The sequence below is a fragment of the Mustelus asterias genome, chromosome 13, assembly GCF_964213995.1.
Source record: "Mustelus asterias chromosome 13, sMusAst1.hap1.1, whole genome shotgun sequence".
NCBI classification, from domain to species: Eukaryota; Metazoa; Chordata; class Chondrichthyes; order Carcharhiniformes; family Triakidae; genus Mustelus; species Mustelus asterias.
Genome location: NC_135813.1, coordinates 8,413,349 through 8,435,020, shown reverse-complemented (window position 1 = coordinate 8,435,020; position 21,672 = coordinate 8,413,349). Strand labels below are relative to the sequence as shown.

Genomic DNA, 21,672 nt, shown 5'->3' with positions numbered 1-21,672 from the left:
GAAACTCCTCACAGACAGTGACCCAAGCCGGGAATCAAACCTGGATCCTTGGCACTGTGAGGCAGCAGTGCTAACCACTGTGCCACCAATCAGTGCAATTGAAGGATTGAAAAGCAAATGAAGCAAGAACTGAGAAGGAGGATGAATGAGGGTGAATTCAGAGCCACACCTGATACAGAGAGGGGAAATAAGGACGGGGAAAGATTGATTGGATTCAGGGAGACAGGAGAAGGATATAATGGAGATAAAAACCTAATTTAAAACTTGACATTTTTCAAACCTCCAAACCTGCAGAAACGAGATTCCAGAATTGGAATTGCTCATTTTCTGAGCCAAAGGGGTTGAACAGACGTCATTAACAGCTTCCAGATCATTAAAAGGTTATTTCCACCTTTAATTAATGATGTTGATTCTCTGTGGCGGATTTAGTGGCAAATTATTATACAAAAGCAGCAACTTCATCAAACATACAGTGAGGTTAAAGGCAAGATGCCCTATTTAAAAAGCTCTAAGTGGAGCTTCAGAAATGGTTTAAACATTCTGGAGTATCTCTCCCCCACTGCATGATGCTGGTTAATTTGCATGTTCATAATGATATGTAATTTTTCAGCAACATCTGAACTATTAAAACCTAAATCACTTTTATCATTTAGCCTGCACAACTTCAAATTTCACTGCAAACTATCTCATTGGGCAGCACGGTGGCACAGTGGTTAGCACTGCTGCCTCACAGCGCCAGGGACCTGGGTTTGATTCCCGGCTTGGGTCACTGACTGTGTGGAGTTTGCACGTTCTCCCCGTGTCTGCGTGGGTTTCCTCCGGATGCTCCGGTTTCCTCCCGCAATCCAAAGATGTGCAGGTTAGGTTGATTGGCCATGCTAGATTGACCGTAGTTTCGGGGGATTAGCAGGGTAAATATGTGGGGTTCCGGGGATAGGGTGGGATTGTTGTCAGTGCAGGTTCGATGGGCCAAATGGCCTCCTTCGGTACTGTAGAGATTCTATGATGGTAAAACAGTCTCTATGTTAGTATTCCAGGATAAGAAGATACGGTAGTTGCCCCGTTAAGGGCAACATAGCAGAAGAGAGTCACTTGACTTGAGGGACCATTTGGGACTGAGAGTGGGCAATGACCCCAGGGATTGGAGTCCTACCTTAGGCAGAAGACATCTAGAAGACATGTAGGGACTGAGGCAGCCAGGGGGAGGGGAGACTGCCATCCTCTCTACAGTTTTTCCTTATTAATAAATACCATTTGTGTTCCTGATGAAACTTGTGGGCATGCATCATTACGGAAGACTTGCATTTATATAGCACCTTTCACAACCACAGGATATCTCAAAACATTTTGCTGCCAATGAAGATACTTCTGTTGGAATGTAAGTGCATGTAGCAACCAAACTGAACACAGTAACCGATTAAACAACCAGCAATGTAATACTGACCAAATACTTTGTTTTAGGCTGGGATTTTTCAGCCTTTCCTGCTAGTTGGATCTTCTGGTCCCCCCCGCCCCCCTCCACCACCCCTCCATTCACCACCCATCCACCCCCCTACCCAGCATGGCTGGAAAATCCCAGGCATATATTGGCCAGAACCGGTTCACTAATGTCCTTTAGGGAAGGAAATCTGCCGTCCTTATCTGGTCTGGCCTACATGTGACTCCAGAGTCACAGCAATGTGGTTGACTCTCAACTGCCCTCAGGCAGCTAGGGATGGGCAATAAATGCTGGCCCAGCCAGCGACGCCCATGTCCCACGAATGAATAAAAAAACCACTGGGAGTAATAGCCCTGTTCTACTTGGGAATACTGCTGAGTGTTCTTTCACTTCCACCCTGAAGGAGCAAACAGGGCCTCACTTTAATTCCTCATCCGAACAACCGCACCTTGGACAGTGCAGCACTCCCTCGCTAATGGAGCATCAGCCTAGACTTCTGTGCACAAGCTCTGGGGCGGAACTTGAACTTGCAACATTGTGACCCGGAGCTACGAGTGTTAATGACTCAACCATGGTCGATTCTAATATTTATCTTCATGCAGTGACATGTTCATCTGGTCAAATCTTTATCCTTCTTCAATAATTCAAACATTATTGTGGGGATTTGTGATGGTCAAATGGTTGGGTGGACGCTTAGATTCTCTCACATTGGAGATGGTCATTGCCTCGTGTGCCACTTACGAGCCCCAGCCTGAATATTGCCCAGGTCTTGTTGCAAGCAGACATGCCCTGCTTCAGTATCTTAGGATTTGCCAGTGATGCTGAATGTTGTGCAGACATCAGTGAACACGCTGACCTTAAGATGGAGAGAAGGGCATTGATGAAGCAGCTGAAGATGGTCGGGCACTGCCCTGGGGAACTCCTGCAGCGATGTCCTGGGGCTGAGATGATTGACACCTAAAAGCTATAGCCATCTTTGTGTTGGGTATGACTCAAACCATGCAGGGATCCCCCCCACCTCCCCCCTCCTCCCCCCACCCCCCCCCCTTCCACCCTCACCCCACCAAACCCCCAATTCCCATTGATTTAAATGTTGTTTGGACTCCCTGATGCTCCATCAAATGCTGCTTTAATGTTCAGGATATTCACTCTCAGCTCACCTCTCGAATTCAGCTCTCTGGCCCATATTCAGACTCAGACTGTAATGATATCTGAAGCTGAATGGCCCTGGCGGAACACAAACTGAGCATTAGTGAGATGGTTATTGCTGAGTGATTGCTACTTGATAGCATTGCCAATGATACCTTCCATCATCTTCCAATGTACACTGTATTTAGGTGATTAGTTTTATTCAGTTCTATGTTTGTCGTGGCAACAGCAGCTGTCATGGTGTGTTTTTGTACGTGATAAAGGATTAAGAGCTATGATAATGACAGAGTTTCTTCTTTTGTTTCTGGTCCAGTCCATGCCCGCATGCAACAAGACCTGGGATACCATTCAGGCATGGCTGATGTGTGGCAGAATGTTACTTGCCAACCTAGTGCCCGTCACTGACCATCTCCAACAGCATCTCCAGAGAGAATCTAACCAACCCCCTGGCATTCAATGACATTACCATCACCGAATGCCCCACCATTAACATCCTGGGGGTTACCATTGACCCTAAACTTAACTGGATATGGGGCGGCACGGTGGCATAATGGTTAGTACTGCTGCCTCACAGCGCCAAGGACCCAGATTCGATTCCTGGCTTGGGTCACTGTGTGCAGTTTGCACGTTCTCCCCGTGTCTGCGTGGGTTTCCTCCGGGTGCTCCGGTTTCCTCCCGCAGTCCAAAAGACGTGCTGGTTAGGTGCATTGGCCATGCTAAATTTTCCCTCAGTGAACCCGAACAAGTGCCAGAATGTGGCAACTTGGGGACTTTCACAGTAACTTCATTGCATTGTGACAAATAAATAAACTTTAAATAAACTTTGGACACCATGGCTACCAGAGCAAGTCAGAGGCTAGGAATACTGCAGTGAGTAACTCACCTCCTGACTCCCCAAAGCCTGTCCACCATCTACAAGGCACAAGTCAGGAGTGTGATGGAATACTCTCCACTTGCCTGGATGGGTGCAGCTCCAACAACACTAAAGGAAGTTGGACACCATCCAGGACAAAGCAGCCCTCTTGAGTGACACCCCATCCGCCATCTTCAATATTCATTCCCTCCACCACCTACGAACAGTAGCAGCCATTGTACCATCTACAAGATGTATTGCAACAACTCACCAAGGCTCCTTCAACAGCACCTTCCAACCTCTACCACCGAGAAGTCAAGGACAGCAGGTTCAGAAGAACGCCACCCCCTGCAAGTTCCCTTCCAAGGCACACACCATCCTGATTTGAATTCTCCGACCTCTCCGGCGGCTGAGATTCCCCAGTCCCGCTGCAGTGAATGGAGTTTTGGCTGAGCACCAAATTCTCCATTCTCGCTGGCCGCTCTACAAAATCAGAGAATTCCAGCCTATGGCCAGAATTTTACTGGCCCACCCGCCACGTGAATCGGAGCAGGCAAGGGGTGGAGGATGGGAAGTTCTGTTAACCTTGGGCGGGATTTTTACTGTTTCAGAATGAGAGAGGCCGTAAAATCCTGCTCTATAACTCCGTTACATCTCCGTCACCAGGTCACCTCAGAACTTCATCCTTTACAGCACTGTGAGTGTACCTTGCATCACGTGGCTCCTCACCACTTTCTCAAGAGCAATGAGGATATTCTTGAGTCGGTTGTTATGTGTCCTCAGAATTCTGTATCTTTCTCCCAACGGAAGTAGGTGGAAAAGAGAATGTCTATGGTGCATTGGGTTCTTAATTATGCTGGCTGCTTTTCCCGAGGCAACGGGAAGTGTAGACAAAGTCAATGGATGGGAGGCTGGTTTGCGTGATGGACTAGGCTTCGTTCACAGCCCTTTGTAGTTTCTTGCAGTCTTGGACAGAGCAGGAGCCATATCAAGCTGTGATACATCCAGAAGGGATGCTTTTATAAAAGTTGGGGAGAGTTGTAGCGGACATGCCGACTTTACCTAGCCTCCTGAGAAAGTAGAGGCATTGGTGGGCTTTCTTAACTATAGCATCGGTGTGGAAAGACCAGGATAGGTTGTTGGTGATCTGGACACCGAGAAACTTGAAGCTCTCAACCATTTCCACTTCCTCCCCATTGATGTAGACAGGGGCATGTTCTCCACTAAGCTTCCTGAAGCCGATGACTATCTCCTTCGTTTTACTGACATTGAGGGAGAGATTATTGTCGACGCACAAGTTCACCAGATTCTCTACCTCTTTCCTGTACGCTGTCTCATCGTTGTTTGAGATCCGACCCACTATGGTGGTAAAAATCAAGTTGGAGGGAAAATTGGCTGCGAAGTCAGAGGTGTACAAGGAGTATAGTTAGGGGCTGAGGACACAGTCTTGCGGGACCTTGGTGTTGAGGATAAGCATGGAGGAGGTGTTGTTAATATCCTTACTGATTGCGATCTGTGGGTTACGAAGTCTCGGATCAAGTCGCAGAGGGAGGAGCCGAGCCCGAGGCCACGGAGTTTGGAGATGAGTTTTGCAGGAATAATGGTGTTGAAGGCTGAGCTGTGGTTTTCCATTACCTACTGCAGTATGGCGGAACAGGAACACTCCTTTGTAAGTGCAGCGCTGTGAGGAAGCTTTGACACTCACCCACCAGTTCATATTGGGGATTATGAGCACATTCATAGAATCATTGAATCCCTACAGTGCAGTGGGAAGCCATTTGGCCCATTGAGTCTGCACCAACCAGAGTCCCACAATTCCCCAGTTAACAGATGGAAAGTCATCCACTATTAGCTGACATGCACTCCCAAAAGGCTAGACCTTTTGCCAGAAGCAACATAATTATAAAATAGACTTATTTATATTCATCAAAAAGCTTAGAGATATACCCTGTAAATAAAGGTGGAAATGAGCCACTTCCTCTGCTCAGCATTCTCTTAGACTCATCCAAACAAGGATTACGACATCAAGCGGAGAGATTTGCTGGTGGGCCAATGTGACCACCCACAGGTTACCCTGTTCCCGTTGTGTTGTGTTATTAGGTTCGACGAGAGAGCATCCCCAGCAGAACAATTAAAAAGCGTGTTGCAATTAATTGGCTGGGAAACAACTTTGTTGATCCAGGAAGGATTATGCTCTCATCGCAACTTGCGTTCCCGGCGTCAATCACACTCTCTGGGGCCTGAGAAAGCACAAAAAAGTAATTAGCTAGAATAGAATCAGAGCGTTAGTGCTGGAAGTTTTGAGATCTTCGTTTGTTGTGTTATTCAGATGTGACACTGGAATTCACTCCTCAGTGCAGTGCAGACTTTCCATCATTTCTGTTCCTTCACCCATCCCTGTGTTCTCTCTCCTGTTCTCTCCGAATGCCCTCTTGATAATTTTATGCCCAAAGTCTCCTGCTGTCAATCCAGTATCATAATGGGCTTGCTTTTAAAGTTTTTTTTATTCATTCGAGGTACATGGGCGTCCTGGTTGGCCAGCATTTATTGCCCATCCATGACAGTTCCAGGGACCTGGGTTCGATTCCCGGCTTGGGTCACAGTCTGTGTGGAGTTTGCACATTCTCCCCATGTCTGCGTGGGTTTCCTCCAGGTGCTCCAGTTTCCTCCCACAGTCCAAGGATATGCGGGTTAGGTGGATTGGCCATGCTGAATTGCCCCTTAGGGTCCCGGGATACGTAGGTTGGAGGGATTAGTGGGGTAAATATGTGGGATTATGGATTTAGCGCCTGGGTGGGGTTGCTGTCAGTACAGACGCGATGGGCCGAACGGCCTCCGTCTGCACTGTAGGGATTCTATGATCCCTAGTTGCTCGAGGGCAGTTGAGAGTCAACCACATTGCTGTGGCTCTGGAGTCACATGTAGGTCAGACCGGGTAAGAACAGCAGATTTCCTTCCCTAAAGGACATCAGTGAACCAGATGGGTTTTTCTGACAATCGACAATGGTTTCATGGTCATCAGTAGATTCTTAATTCCAGATTTTAAAAAACATTCAAATTCCACCATCTGCCATGGCAGGATTCGAACCCGGGTCCCCAGAACATTAGCTGAGTTTGTAGATTAATAATCTGGCAATAATACCACTAGGCCATTGCCTCCCCGAAATTTATTAGTTTATTTATTAGTGTGACAAGTAGGCTTATATTAACACTGCAACGAAGTTACAGTAAAAATCCCCTAGTAGCCATACTCCGGCACCTGTTCGGGTACACTGAGGGAGAATTTAGCATAGCCAATGCACCTAACCAGCACGTCTTTTGGACTGTGGAAGGAAACCAGAGCATCCAGAGGAAACCCACACAGACACGGGGAGGACATGCAGACTCCGCGCAGACAGTGACCCAAGCCGGGAATCGAACCTAGGATCCTGGATCTGTGAGGCAGCAGTGCTAAACGTTGTGCTTAGCCACTCCAGTGGGAGCAGGAGGTCACATCTTAAAGGGTTTGGGCTCCTGCATCAGCAACTTAGCATAGCCAATCCACCCAACCTGCACATTTTTGGACTGTGGGAGGAAACCCACGCAGACACGGGAGAATGTGCAGATTCCACACAGACAGTGACCCAATAATTATCCAATTGGTCATTGTGGTTGCTTGTTTAATGGATAAGAACAATGGGACATTTCATGGATTTTCTTTGATCTGAGTTTGGACAAGTCTCCATTCATTCTCTTGTACCTGCATCAGAAGGTCAAAGACAGTAGCCTTGAGTGTCCTCTGTTCCCATAGGCAGTGCCTGCAGCAGAAAATTAATACTTCAAACACCAGCACATTATCCAGCCTTTAATAACTATTCGATTAATTACTTTCCTTCCAATTATTTTTATTATTTCTTATTCATTCTAGGGATGTGGGCATCGCTGGCAGGGCCAGCATTTATTGCCCATCCCTAATTTAGCCCAAGCAAACGGCAGCAAAGCAATCTAATTCCTCATTAGTACAGTGGTTGGTATCCCCGCCTGTCACGGGGGTAGACCAAGGTTCAATTCCCCGATGGGGTGCTTCGAAGTTGCATGAGGGCACATTGGTAGGGTGTCTTTGGGGCAGCACGGTGGCACAGTGGTTAGTACTGCTGCCTCACAGTGCCAGGGACTTGGGTTCGATTCCGGCCTTAGGTCACTCTCTGCGTGGAGTTTGCACATTCCCCCCCCGTATCTGCTTGGGTTTCCTCCGGGTGCTCCGATTTTCTCCCACATTCCAAAGTGGCGTAGGTTAGGTGGATTGGCAATGCTCAGTTGCCCCTTCGTGTCAGGGGGATTTTCAGGGTTAATACATGGGGTTATGGAGTTCCCAGGGTGGGATTGTTGCTGGTGCAGGCTTGATGGGCTGAGTGGAATCTTTCTACTGCAGGGATTCTATTCTACTCTCATTGCCCTTGGGAAGGTGATGGTGAGCAGCTTTCCTGAACCGCTGTAGTCCATGTGCTGTAGGCACAACCACAATGCCGTTAGGAAGGAAGTTCCAGGATTTTGACACAGCGACAGTGAAGGAACGGCGATATATTTCCAAGTCAGGATAGTGGGTGGCTTGGAGGGGAACCTTCAGGTAACGGTGTTCCCAGGTATCCGCTGCCCTTCTCCTTCTGGATGGTCATGGTCATGTAAATCTATTCCTCTTCTCTCTCTCTCTCTCCATTGGATTCTTTCAAATTGACCTTATCTATGAGGTTCAATAATATAGTTAGGAAAACCACTAATCCAATCATAAAATGGCTTCCTATGGATTCTCCCCCTCTCAAATTCCTTTTCATAGCAATGTGAATCACATGGGCCTTGTATCCAGGTAGACATGATAATTAGCTATCCTTTAAATCCTGAACTCCATTCTATCTTGAAATTAAATGAACAGTTTAAAGTAAAACCATTTACACAAACCTGGCAACTCCTAAAACCTCCCTGGGGGCTTGGAGACTATCAGTTTATTTACTGTCAGTATAACCTCTGTAGTCATTTAATTATAGGTGTGACAATCTTGCACCTTTTCCCCTGTAAAATAACTCGGGCGCTCTTCTAAGCTTCCACTACAAAGCCACCCAGGCTTGCTGGTGGCTGAAATTCAGAACAAATCACATGACCCCCCTTCAGTGTTCTGTTTTGTTCTAAATCAAAGAGGTAGTCCTCAAACACAAAGATCTTATAAAACCTGGTATTTGTAACAGTGCAGAATTTTGGCTGAGAAACACGAGTTTCTTTGTATTCTGTTGAATTTCTTTGGCAGGGGTTGGAGGGGGTTGGGGGGGGTGGGGTGGGGGATATTTCTATATCACCAGGACCCTTGTACAAAATTGCTCATCAATTTGGGGTGGCACACTGGCACAGTGGTTAGCATTGCTGCCTCACAGTGCCAGGGCCCGGGTTCGATTCCGGGCTTGGGTCACTGTCTGTGTTGAGTTGCACATTCTCCTCGTGTCTGCGTGAGTTTCTTCCAGGTGCTCCAGTTTCCTCCCACAGTCCAAAGATGTATGCGTTAGGTGGATGGGCCATGCTAAATTGCCCTTAGTGTCAGGGGGACTAGCTAGGGTAAATGCATGAGGTTGAGGGGATAAGGTCTGGGTGGGATTGTGGTCGGTGCAGACTCAATGGGCTGAATGGTCTCTTTCTGCACTATGATTCTCCATCTTTGGCCGTAGATACTCAAGTCACAGGAACAATGGGACTTGTCTGAAAGAAAATGCAATAATGGGAATAGCTTACGAATTTGACCCCAGTGGTTCCTGTGATCATTCAATGATTTGATTTGATTTGATTTATTATTGTCACATGTATTAGTATACAGTGAAAAGTATTGTTTCTTGTGCGCTATAGAGACAAAGCATACTGTTTATAGAGAAGGAAAGGAGAGAGTACAGAATGTAGTGTTACAGTCATAGCTAGGGTGTAGAGAAAGATCAACTTAATGCGAGGTAGGTCCATTCAAAAGTCTGACAGCATCAGGGAAGAAGCTATTCTTGATTGGTTGGTACGTGACATTGATTTGGAGACACTGTACCGCAGCACACTACAATTGTCCGCAGGATGTAATAGACTTTTCATAACTTAAATTGGGTACGGCTGCAATCCTGGGATACCAGGTGGCAGCTGACTCTGCTTTTAAAAGGCTGCATTCACGAGATAGGATTCCAGATTATAACTATCTGCGAGAGATTACAGCAGCTTGCTGAATGAATAACTTAACGTCTTGATGCTGGCATTCTCTTTGTCCAAGTGGTAAAGTTGTGACGCAGTTATGTAGCCACTTGGGTTTCTTGCTTCAGCATGCAAAGGTTTTGTGGCGCTGCTGCAGCCTTACAGGGGGATTAGCGAGGTTAGTATGTGGGGTTACGGGGATAGGGCAGGGGGAGAGGGCCTGGGTAAGATGTCTGAGGTCAAGTACCAAACGACTCAAGAACAGCTTCTTCCCTGCTGCCATCAGACTTTTGAATGGGTCTGCCCTGCATTAAGTTGATCTTTCTCTACACCCTAGTTATGACTGTAACCCTACATTCTGCACTCTCACCTTTCTTTCTCTATGAACGGTATGCTGTGCCTGCATATTGCGCAAGAAACAATACTTTTCACTGTATACTAATATATGCGACAGTAATAAATCAAATCAAATCAAAATTAAAAGATATTCTGTCATAGAGTCAGTGCATACTTGATGGGCTGAATGGCCTCTTCTGCACTTTAGGGATTCTATGATTCTCTCTTTCATCATTGATAGTGTGTTGGACTTTAGCCAGCTCATATTGCCTCATTTTCTTAGTCATTAGAAGAGGTTAGCTTGGCTCAGATGGTAACCCTTTTGCCTTCAGGTCGGTGGGTGTTGGGTTCACGGTGCAGAATTAAAGCTGAGAATCCAGTGCAGTGTGGAGAGTTTGATGCCTTGTTAATGAGCTGCCTTCCCGTTGGATGAGATGTTAACTCTCTCAACCAATGACACCAAGAGGAGAGATTAGTCACACTGCCGTGCTGTGACTGACACAGAATGGCTGCTGTGTTTACCTACGTGGCAACAGTCGCTGTACATGTCTTGGAGACATCGGGACATTCTGACAAAAGTGATGAGGCGCGTTGTGAATACAAGTAGAAAGATTTACCTTGAGTAGAATCACCTGTCACCTCCCAACTCATGTGCATCATTTCAGCTTCTGAGCGAGCTTTTATGGAACAGAACCTTACTAATTACTGTGAGATTGCTGGTGATGTGTGTGTTTTTTTTAAAATATGGCACTCTAACATCACAGGAAATTTGTAGGTGTTGGTAATTGTACGGTTGCTACTCATTTCAGAATCCTTGATGTATTTTTACACTGTTCCAGATGGTTTACCTTGGCTCCAAACGTTCCATAATTGTCATAACACTGATTCTGATAGCCCGTAATTGGGCTTTCAATTTTCTACATTTGCAGATGTGATTATAGGATGGCAAGTCTATTTTTGGTAAATCAAAGAGCAAAGTTATAACGTGCACTCAATAGGACATTTTCATTTTAATCTCACACTATGAAGTGTCGGTGGTTGCATTTTAATGTGAATTTGGGAGTAGGATGTGCTTTGTTGATCGGGCTCTATGGTATTCCCATGACAGGAAATGTATTATTACAAGCTAACAATATAACTAATAAATTGTTACACCGAGGGTAAAATTCTTGCTCATTTTTAGAAAAATAAATACAGATGCAAAAATGAAATGATGCCATTTGTTTGTCAAATTGAGTTAAGACAGTTTGTTACTCCTAATTTATTCATTGGAAATAATGTGTAGTATTGCAACTGAGATGGATATATATATTTTGTTTTTTTTGTGTGTTTGAAGGTAATGTTTAATAATTCAGCTTCATGCTAAAGGCAGTCGGTATGTCTGGCGGGAATGCAACTCAAATTTTGGGAGAGCAGAATATTTATTCATTGGACGAAGGATCATCTAGACTTGAAACATTGGCTCTATTCTCTCCCTACAGATGCTGTCAGACCTGCTGAGATTTTCCAGCATTTTCTGTTTTTGTTTCAGATTCCAGCATTTGCAGTATTTTGCTTTTAAATACTCATTTTCTCCTTGCAAGTAGTTATGTTCAGTCGAGTTAATGGAATTTTGTTTACTTACGTTCCCTTGGGATTTCTGATGAGAATGATTGACAGGGCCATGTGATGATGTGGTTTATGTGCAGCGAGAAAAAAAGGCTTTGGAGAAAGAAGTTTAGTTTGCAGCTGACGCCTGATTGAAGTTAGAAGGATTTTGAAGGTTTCTGGAACTCTATCTCTCTCTGAAATCTTCAGGAATGGCTAGACTCATAGCAAGTATATTTATGACTGCTAACTGTTTTTAAGTGGCATTTAAGTCAGCAAGAGACATGTTGCTTAATTGGAACTGAAACAGTGGTAAGTTAGGAATTAAAGTTCTTTCCTTTACATTTTTAAATATTGTTCAACCATCAACGGTTGAGTTGCTTCATTTGCTTGTGTTATATTTAAATTGTGTTCTTAAATAAAGTTAGGTTCACCATAAAAGATCCTTAATTTGTCAGTGGAATTATTCCTGGAGTAAAACAGCCTACCCTCACATTTATGCCCAAATAGAAAGATTGTTGGGGTCTAGCCTGGCTTCACAATGTAAATTGGGGTTCTGATCCAGGACCCTAACAGATGAATGTACCGTCAAAAAAAAGCACAGAGATTGTCCAAGTGCATGATGGGATAATTTATACTTGGACAGTAGCTGGAGTGACTCATGGTCTTGCCTAGTTTCAGGCCTTTGATTGTTTTATTTCTTATCAGTTGTTGGAAAATTACAGATAGAAACCTGGGATTTGCACAAAGACACCGACTCATGTTTGATTTCTGGCAGGTTACACACTTAGTAATCTTGGCTGCAGTGGTGTTGGTGACCTAAATGTGCCAGAAAAGTCCAGGTGTTGAATTTGGATCTGGATTGGAAGAGGTTTTTGTATGTAATGAAGCAAAACAGACCATCGGAACTCCCTAGCCAATTTTTCACACCATGAATAGCCAGCTGGGTGATGTGGGGCAGCTGTTCAGACTCCTGGACAACGTCTTACAGAAAAGAATGGAGTAAAAATAAATGAATATATGTTTTACAATAAGGACTAGATTTTGTGGATCAATATTTTCCTAAATAGAAAATTGGATTTGTGACAAAAAGAAAACAGAAAACATTGCAGTGGTTGGCACTGCTGCCTCACAGCGCCAGGCTCGATTCCCAGCCTCGGGTCACTGTATGTGTGGAGTCTGCATGTTCTCCCCGTGTCTATGTGGGTTTCCTCTGGGTGCTCCGGTTTCCTCCCACAGTCCGAAAGACGTGCTGGTTAGATGCATTGGCCGTGCTAAATTCTCCCTCAGTGTACCCGAACAGGCCCCGGAGTGTGGCAACTAGGGGATTTTCACAGTAACTTCATTGCAGTGTTAATGTAAGCCGACTTGTGACACTAATAAATAAACTTTTAACTTTTAACATAGCAAGTGGTTAAGGTCTGAGAGTGTGGCAAGGGCAAGTTCAAGGGCAAGTTCAATGAAAGCATTCAGAAAGAAATTAGACTGCTTTCTGAAAATAAAGGATCATAGAATCATAGAAACCCTACAGTGCAGAAAGAGGCCATTCGGCCATCGAGTCTGCACCGACAATAGTCCTACCCAGGCCAGTGTTAATGTGACCTTACTTCTGACACTAATAAAATAAACTTTGAAACTTTAAAAAAACTTTAAAACTGTCACAAAAGTTTCCCGGTTAACTTAACAGGAAGGTATTGTTAAAATTGTAACCTTTAACCGTTCCTTTCAATGTTCCAGGACGTGTGGGATTCAGCACTTGGAGCGAGCAGGAGACAAGCTCACTCTCTTCAACTCCCTCTACTTCTGCATTGTCACCTTCTCTACGGTTGGATTTGGTGACGTGACTCCACAGATTTGGCCTTCGCAACTCCTTGTTGTCATCATGATCTGTGTTGCTTTGGTGGTGCTGCCTCTCCAGGTATGTATGAAACAGGCCATTTGGGTGGGACACTTGTAAGCTTGCCGTTTATTTATTTGCTGACTTTTATCAGCACAAGGGTTCACTGTAAGACAATAACCTGACCCGTCTTATGAACCATTCCACAACTGAGAGGATGGACCAATTGCCTGCTGCCAGGAGTCTGTTAATGCTGTTTAAGACAGAGATAGACATGTTCTTGATTAATAAGGGGATCAGGGGTTATGGGGAAAAGGCAGGAGAATGGGGATGAGAAAAATATCAGCCATGATTGAATGGCGGAGCAGACCCAATGGGCTGAGTGGCCTAATTCTGCTCCTATGTCTTATGGTCTTATGTTGAATAGCTGGTCATGAGGACACATGCGACACAAACTGGGGTGACATTAAACTCAGTCTGGGTCAGATTATTTTCTGTTGTTCAGTGTCTCACTCCGCTATTCCCATTTCCATTGAAGTCAGTTGGGTGGGGTATATAACCACCCCCTGCCTTCGTTGTGTTTTATCTCTATTCAGGTTTACAGGCAATCTCTTCTCCTCCCTTCAGTTGAAGATTGCAACTTAAAGCAGGGGTTTCCCTGCATTGAACCAGGTGGGTTAGGAACACAACATAGAACCATAGAATTCCGACAGCAGGGAGTTTTCTACAGTGGACCAGGTAGGTTAGGAACACAAGATAGAACCATAGAATTCCAACAGCAGAACGTTTCCTGTGATTAACTGGGCAGGTTAGGAACACAAGATAGAACCACAGAATCCCAACAGTGCAGAAAGAGGCCATTCAGCCCATCGAGTCTGCACCGACTCTCCGAAAGAGCATCCGACCCAGGCCCTTCCCTCCACTCTATCCCCATATCCCCACACATTTACCACGGCTAACCCACCTAACCTGCACATCTTGGATTTACTTCAACAGAAACCAGTTTCTCGGCCAACCAATGGGTCCATTCCTTCCTGCGCCTTTCTACGTAAATTTTTAAGTAAATTAATGGGGCATTAGGATGTTGGCTGGGATCCCCCAATTCCACTGACAGTGTGTTCTGGCTGGCAGAAGGATCTTCCTGTCTCGCTGCTGTTGACAAGGTTTCCTGGTTTTTGCACCCTCCGCTGCTGACAGGAACTGGAAAATACCACCCAAAATCATTGCCAGCACAATGGAACATGACAAGAGAAGGTTACATGCGCAAGTCTAGTGTAAGACCAAAGGAATCCAATACATCACATCCAATGTGATGGCCCAGTGGTATTACTGCTAGACTATTAATCAGAAACTCAGCTAATGTTCTGGGGACCTGGGTTCGAATCCCGCCATGGCAGATGGTGGAATTTGAATTCAATAAAATTACCTGGAATTAAGAATCTAATGATGACCATGAAACCATTTTCGATTGTTGGAACAACCCATCTGGTTCACTAATGTCCTTGAGGGAAGGAAATCTGCTGTCCTTACCCAGTCTGGCCTACAAGTGAATCCAGAGCCAAAGCAATGTTTATTTATTAGTCACAAGAAGGCTTACATTAACGCTGCAATGAGGTTACTGTGAAAATCCCCAAGTCGCCACACTCCAGCACCTGTTTGGATACACTGAGGGAGAATTTAGCACGGCCAATGCACCTAAGCAGCACATCTTTCGGACTGTGGGAAGAAACCAGCGCATCCAGAGGAAACCCACGCAGACACGGGGAGAACATGCAGACTCTGCACAGACAGTGACCCAAGCCAAGAATCGAACCTGGGTCCCCGTGTGCATTGTAGGAAAATGTGGTTGACTGTCCAACTGCCCTCCAAGGGCGACTAGGGATGGTCAATAAATGCTGGCCAGCCACCAATGCCCATGTTCATTTATTAGTCACAAGTAAGGCTTACATTAATACTGCAATGCAGTTACTGCGAAATTCCCCTCGTCGCCACAATCCGGCGCCACGATCCAGCACCTGTTCGGGTCAATGCACCTTACTAGCACGTCTTTCGGACTGTGGGAGGAAACCAGAGCACCCGGAGGAAACCCACGCAGACACGGGGAGAACGTGCAAACTCCACACAGACAGTGTGGGAATCGAACCTGGGTCCCTGGCGCTGTGAAGCAGCAGTGCTAACCACTGTGCCACCATGCCACCCGGTCCCATGGATGAATAAAAAAAATACATGGCACGATTATTTTTATCTAATTTAACATTGCCCGTGACAAACCCACAGTGTATTTTTTTTGAAAGTGGACTGAATCTTGCTGTAGCTTTCATTGGGAGTACAAATTCATTTTTAGTTCTCAATATATGAAATCATAGAAATCATAGAAACCCTACAGTGCAGAAGGAGGCCACTCGGCCCATCGAGTCTGCACCGACCACAATCCCACCCAGGCCCCACCCCCACTTTCAAGGCACAAGTTATTAGCGAATGATTTTCAACACTCGCAACAGCCAATGAGACATCAGATTGGCCCCAATCAAACACATGCTAATTCTGAAAGCACTTTGCTCTGATGTTCTGATAATGAATATGCAGATGTTTGGAAGCTGACTGAAATAGATTATGAATGCAGCATTAAGGAGGAAAAGATAAGGCTGCAGATTGAGGAAATTGCAGTGAATTGGGGCTGACACTGAGTTTTGGCTCTTAACTTTTCCAGCATACGTGAATCAGACATCTCAGCACCTGGCAAGTAGTGATCATAGAAACCCTACAGTACAGAAAGAGGCCATTCGGCCCATTGAATCTGCACCACAATCCCACCCAGGCCCTATTCCTGTAACACCACACATTTACCCTAGCTAGTCCCCCTGACACTAGGAGCAATTTAGCATGGCCAATCCACCTAACCCGCACATCTTTGGACTGTGGGAGGAAACCGGAGCACCCAGAGGAAACCCACACAGACATGGTGGGAATCTGCAAACTCCATACAGACAGTGACTCAAACCAGGACCCAGGTTGAATAAAATAGAACATTTTTTGAAGTTGTGCGACTTTTAAATGTTGAAGTTTGGAAGGACTTGGGTGTACCCGCACAGGGAGCACAGCAAGTTAATGTGGAGATATTCAGCAAGCAATTAACTTTAAGTTTTTAGAAGTTTATTTATTAGTGTCACAAGCAGGCTCACATTAACACTGCAGTGAAGTTACTGTGAAAATCCTCCTGTTGCCACACTCCGGCGCCTGTTCGGGTACACTGAGGGAGAATTTAGCACTGCCAATCCACCTAACCCGCACATCTTTGGACTGTGGGAGGAAACCGGAGCACCTGGAGGAAACCCACGCAGACACGGGGAGAATGTGCAGACTCCGCACAGACAGTGACCCAAGCCGGGAATCGAACCCGGGTCCCTGGCGCTGCGAGGCCGCAGTGCTAACCACTGTGCCACCGTGCCACCCAGTGAAAAGAAATATAAATTTTCACCTCCCGTGAGTCTGAAGTTGATTGCACTTTTGCAGCAGTGTTTTGCCTTTGGGAGCCAATTCCTCTCTCGTGGTGTGATGCAGCTGGGGCTTTCAGAGGGCAGCTAAAAGCCTGATGTAGGCCGAGTTGGCTACAGAAGGCAGATTTCCTTCCATAAGGACCATCAGTAAGCCACATGGGTTTTTACGACAGTCCAGTAGTTTTGCGGTCACCATTACTGATGCTAGTTTTGTTTCCCTCTCCCCACTGCCCCCGTTCCAGCTTCTTAAAGTTAATGTAACATTAGATTCCCCAGTTGCCATACGGTGGGCTTTGAGCTCATTTCCCCATATATTTTTTAAAGTTTCAAGCTCTGACTGAAAAACTGACTTGTAGCTCTCCAGCCGTACTGCTCAGTTTTCACTCCAGATCTTCTGTGATGATACTGTATTATTTTGATATATTTTCTGTTTGAGGTGGCAGTGTTTTGCTACAGGAGTCGTATGTCTGGTAAGCATGCAGCAGCTGCTAAGAATGCAGGCTGATTTGAGCTCGGAATGTTTTACTTTGTAGAGTTAATGGACCTTGTGTTTATTTAGGTTCTCCTTGGATTTTAGACTTCGGCATGCAGCGTGATGTGAGATTTAATTAGGATGATTGACAGGGACAGAGTCATGTGATTAATGGGAGGATCTAAGCTTTACAGAAAAGACCAGTTTCATTTTCATTTTAAAGTACAAGTAGTTGCTGACTGGACCTACTAGAAGAAACAGGTGTCTCTCTGTGTCTCTCTCCAGAGATCTTCTGAAAGTTCCAGAACTATTAACCTAAGTCAAAGCAAGTATGCCTGTGTTTTCCTAGCTAACTATAAAAAGGGGTTTAAGTCTATAAGAGAAATATTGCTTGTTTGAAACTCATAGTAATGGGTTAGTAGTTAAGAATTGCATATTGCCATGTTTAAGTATTGTTCAATCATTACATGTTAAGCTAGTTCATTTGTTATAGTTAAACTGTGTTGTTAAATAAAGTTTCTTTTGATAAAAGCTCTCTGGACTGTCAGTAGAATCACACCTGGATTGAAACTCAGTGAGAAAATCAGTGGGTGGGGTTTATACCATCACTCTGATAGGACGAGGCCTGATAGAGGCAGCAACAGTCGCCATGGAGATCGGGGTGCCATCATTGTAGTGTGCCCCCATCAGCACAGAGAGCCCCCCAGCCCCACAACCCTCTTTGTATACATGTTAGGACCCTCACAAGCATCAGGGCCCCCCCCACCACCCCCCCCCCCCCACATCACGAGCGACGGGGCTCCCTCCATCCCTCCACAACACCAACATCAGGGGCACACCCCCTCTTCCCCTTGCAGGCATCGGAGTGATCTCACCTCCTCCCCCCCACCACCACTAGAGTCACGGAGGCATTCTCCACGCCCCCTTCCTCACAGGGCATCAGTCTCCCTAATACAGGTAAGGGGAATCCCCCCCATGGAACTGTCCAGAGGGGCTGCCCCGGCACTGCCAAGTTGGCACTGCCAACCTGTGCTGGGGGAGGGCAGTGCCAGGGCACTGCCCAGGAAATGTTTCCCCTACCCCCCCCCCCCACACGGCTATACTTTAGCTTTGCATCCCCGGTGAGGGAAACCCCTTGACTGAATCCCGTTTTCCAAAACCTGTTGTAAGCCCGCCAACGTGACGTCAGTGAGGTTTGAATATTCAATGAGGGGGAATCTGGCTAATGAGATTTAAAACCATTCAAGACCATTCAAATAAGGTTCTCGCAAAAACCTCACGATGTCACCAGCAAGGGGCGTGGAAAATCGGGAAAAGCAATCTCTCTGGCACGAATCGCGGAGGGAATTCTTCAGCCTGCCAGCCATGTCCCAGCCCATCCGTTGACTCTGTCTACACTTCCTGCTGCCTCGGCAAAGCAGCCGGCATAATTAAGGACCCCACGCACCCCGGACATTCTCTCTTCCACCTTCTTCCATCGGGAAAAAAATATAAATGTCTGAGGGTATGTACCAAACGACTCAAAAACAGCTTTTCCCTGCTGCCGTCAGACTTTTGATTGGACCTACCTTGCACGAAGTTGATCTTTCTCTGCACCCTAGCTATGACTGTAACACTACATTCTGCACACTCTCCTTTCCTTCTCTATGAACGGTATGTTTTTTCTGTATAGCATGCAAGAAACAATACTTTTCACTGTATGCTAATACATGTGACAATAATAAATCAAATCAAATCAAAGTGGTGGGAGGCAGCGCACCATTCGCTGGCAGCAGGATTCTCCAGTCCCGCCGCTGTCAATGGGATTTCCCATTGATGTCAACTACACTGCCATGAAACCTACGGGAGGGAAAGCACTGCCAGCAGAACCGGAGAATCCCGCTGGTGTGAATGGCTGGAGAATCCCACCCCCACCCCCAAGTTTCCCGATTCTCTGCGGATTTTCCGCCCGCATCGATTGTCTCTCTGATAGCGAATGCGGGCTGAAAATCACTCCCCGTGTTTCGGGATCATCAGCCTAGCTCTCTGGGTTGCCACATAGTTGGCATACAAAAACAGAAAAATGCTGGAAAATCTCAGCCGGTCTGACAGTATCTGCGGAGAGAGAATAGAGCCAACGCTAGTGATGTGAGACACAGTGATTAGCACTGCTGCCTCTGCGCCAGGGACCCGGGTTCGATTCCCGGCTTGTCTGTGCAGAGTCCGGACATTCTCCCCGCGTTTGCGTGGGTTTCCTCCGGGTGCTCCGGTTTCCTCCCACAGTCCAAAGATGTGCGGGTTAGGTGGATTGGCCCATGCTAAATTGCCCCTTAGTGTCAGGGCGATTAACTACGGTAAATGTAGGGGGTTATGGGGATAGGGCCTGGGTGGAATTGTGGCCGGTGCAGACTCAGTGGGCCGAATGGCCTCCTTCTGCACTGTAGGGATTCTATGATTCTATGTTTCGAATCTGAAAGACCCTTCATCAGAGTTCCAGACTCAAAACATTGGCTGTATTTTCTCTCCACTGATGCTGTCAGACCTGCTGAGATTTTCTAGCATTTTTCTGTTTTTGATTCCAGCATCCACAGTATTTTGCGTTTAATATAGGTGGCACGCTATCATACCCCCTACCACACCTTCACAAGGGGGACGGGCGATAAATTATCAGCAATATCCACATTCCTGTGAATGGCTGACAAAACTATTGCAAGGACTTACCATAAAATAAAATAAAATAAAAATCCTCTAACCCAAAATACTGCACCAATTACTCATTTTTGCATTTATCTTCCAATTAATTGCCATTCCCTCATTTTGTATAATACAAGCAGGATCCTTTAAATTCTATTTAAAACAGAAACAAAGATAGTGGCCAAAATCCTGCGTTCCCGTTCATAGCTGGGAGCTCCTGGTCCTGTTGAGAGTGAATGGAGTTTTGGCCGGCACGCCAAACCATAAGACATTGGAGCAGAATTGCTCCACCATTCAATCATGGCTGATATTTTTCTCATCCCCATTCTCCTGCCTTTTCCCCATAACCCCTGATTCCCTTATTAATCAAGAACCTATCTATCTCTGTTTTAAAGACACTCAATGACCCGGCTTCCACAGCCTTCTGCAGCAAAGAGTTCCACAGATTCACCACTCTCTGGTTGAAGAAATTCCTCCTCATCTCTGTTTTAAAGGATCGTCTCTTTAGCCTGAGGTTGTGCCCTCTGGTTCTAGTTTTTCCCTCGAGTAGAAACATCCTCTCCACGTCCACTCTACCCAGGCCTCGCAGTATCCTGTAAGATTCAATAAGATCCCCCCTCATCCTTCTAAACTCCAACGAGTACAGAGCCAGAGTCCTCAATTGTTCTCATACATCAAACATTCCATCCTGGCTCACAGCGGGCCCCACCATGGTCGAGAGCAGAGATTCCCGCCCTCTGTTATTTAAAGGGAAATGCTGGCATGTGCTCTGAGCATTTAGACTATTAGAAAATATCATTTGGAGTATTGTGTGCAGTTCTGGTTGTCACACTACCAGAAGGACATGAAATCTTTGGAGGGAGCGCAAAGAAGGTTCACCAGGATGTTGCCTGGTCTCGAGGGTGTTGGCTATGAGGAGAGGTCGAATAAACTAGGATTGTTTCCACTGGAATGAGGGAGACTGAGGGGAGACCTGATAGAGGTTAGGGTGCATTGGCCATGTTAAATTCTCCCTCAGTGTACCCGAACAGCTGCCGGACTGTGGCGACTAGGGGGTTTTCACAGTAACTTCATTGTAGTGTTAATGTAAGCCTACTTGTGACTAATAAATATACTTTACTTGACTGTGGCAGTTTTCCCTCGCAGTTTGTGTCAGTGGGACTCACCGCAATCCTTTATCCTCCAGTTTGAAGAGCTCGTTTATTTGTGGATGGAGAGGCAGAAATCTGGCGGTAACTACAGCCGGCACCGAGCGCAGACCGAGAAACACGTCGTCCTGTGCGTCAGCTCATTAAAAATAGACCTGCTGATGGATTTCCTCAATGAATTCTACGCTCATCCCAGGCTGCAGGTAACTGTCAATGGCAGCTATTTTCTTTTGGAGTATTAGAACAAAGAACAATGCAGCACAGGAACAGGCCCTTCGGCCCTCCAAGCCCGTGCCGCTCCCTGGTCCAAACTAGACCATTCTTTTGTATCCCTCCATTCCCACTCCGTTCATGTGGCTATCTAGATAAGTCTTAAATGTTCCCAGTGTGTCCGCCTCCACCACCTTGCCCGGCAGCGCATTCCAGGCCCCCACCACCCTCTGTGTAAAATTCGTCCCTCTGATATCCGTGTTGAACCTCCCCCCGCTCACCTTGA

At 46.0% G+C, this 21,672-nt stretch overlaps 1 protein-coding gene across 1 annotated transcript in view; it reads left to right on the top strand.

Annotated features, from left to right (window-relative positions):
• The window catches only part of kcnt1b (potassium sodium-activated channel subfamily T member 1b), a 423,250-nt gene that overhangs the window by 263,053 nt on the left and 138,525 nt on the right, over positions 1-21,672 (top strand). Inside the window, exons 10-11 of the mRNA XM_078226287.1 lie at positions 13,287-13,467; positions 21,215-21,379. Of these exons, the coding sequence (XP_078082413.1) occupies positions 13,287-13,467; positions 21,215-21,379 (346 nt within the window). The remainder of the gene's footprint in view (positions 1-13,286; positions 13,468-21,214; positions 21,380-21,672) is intronic.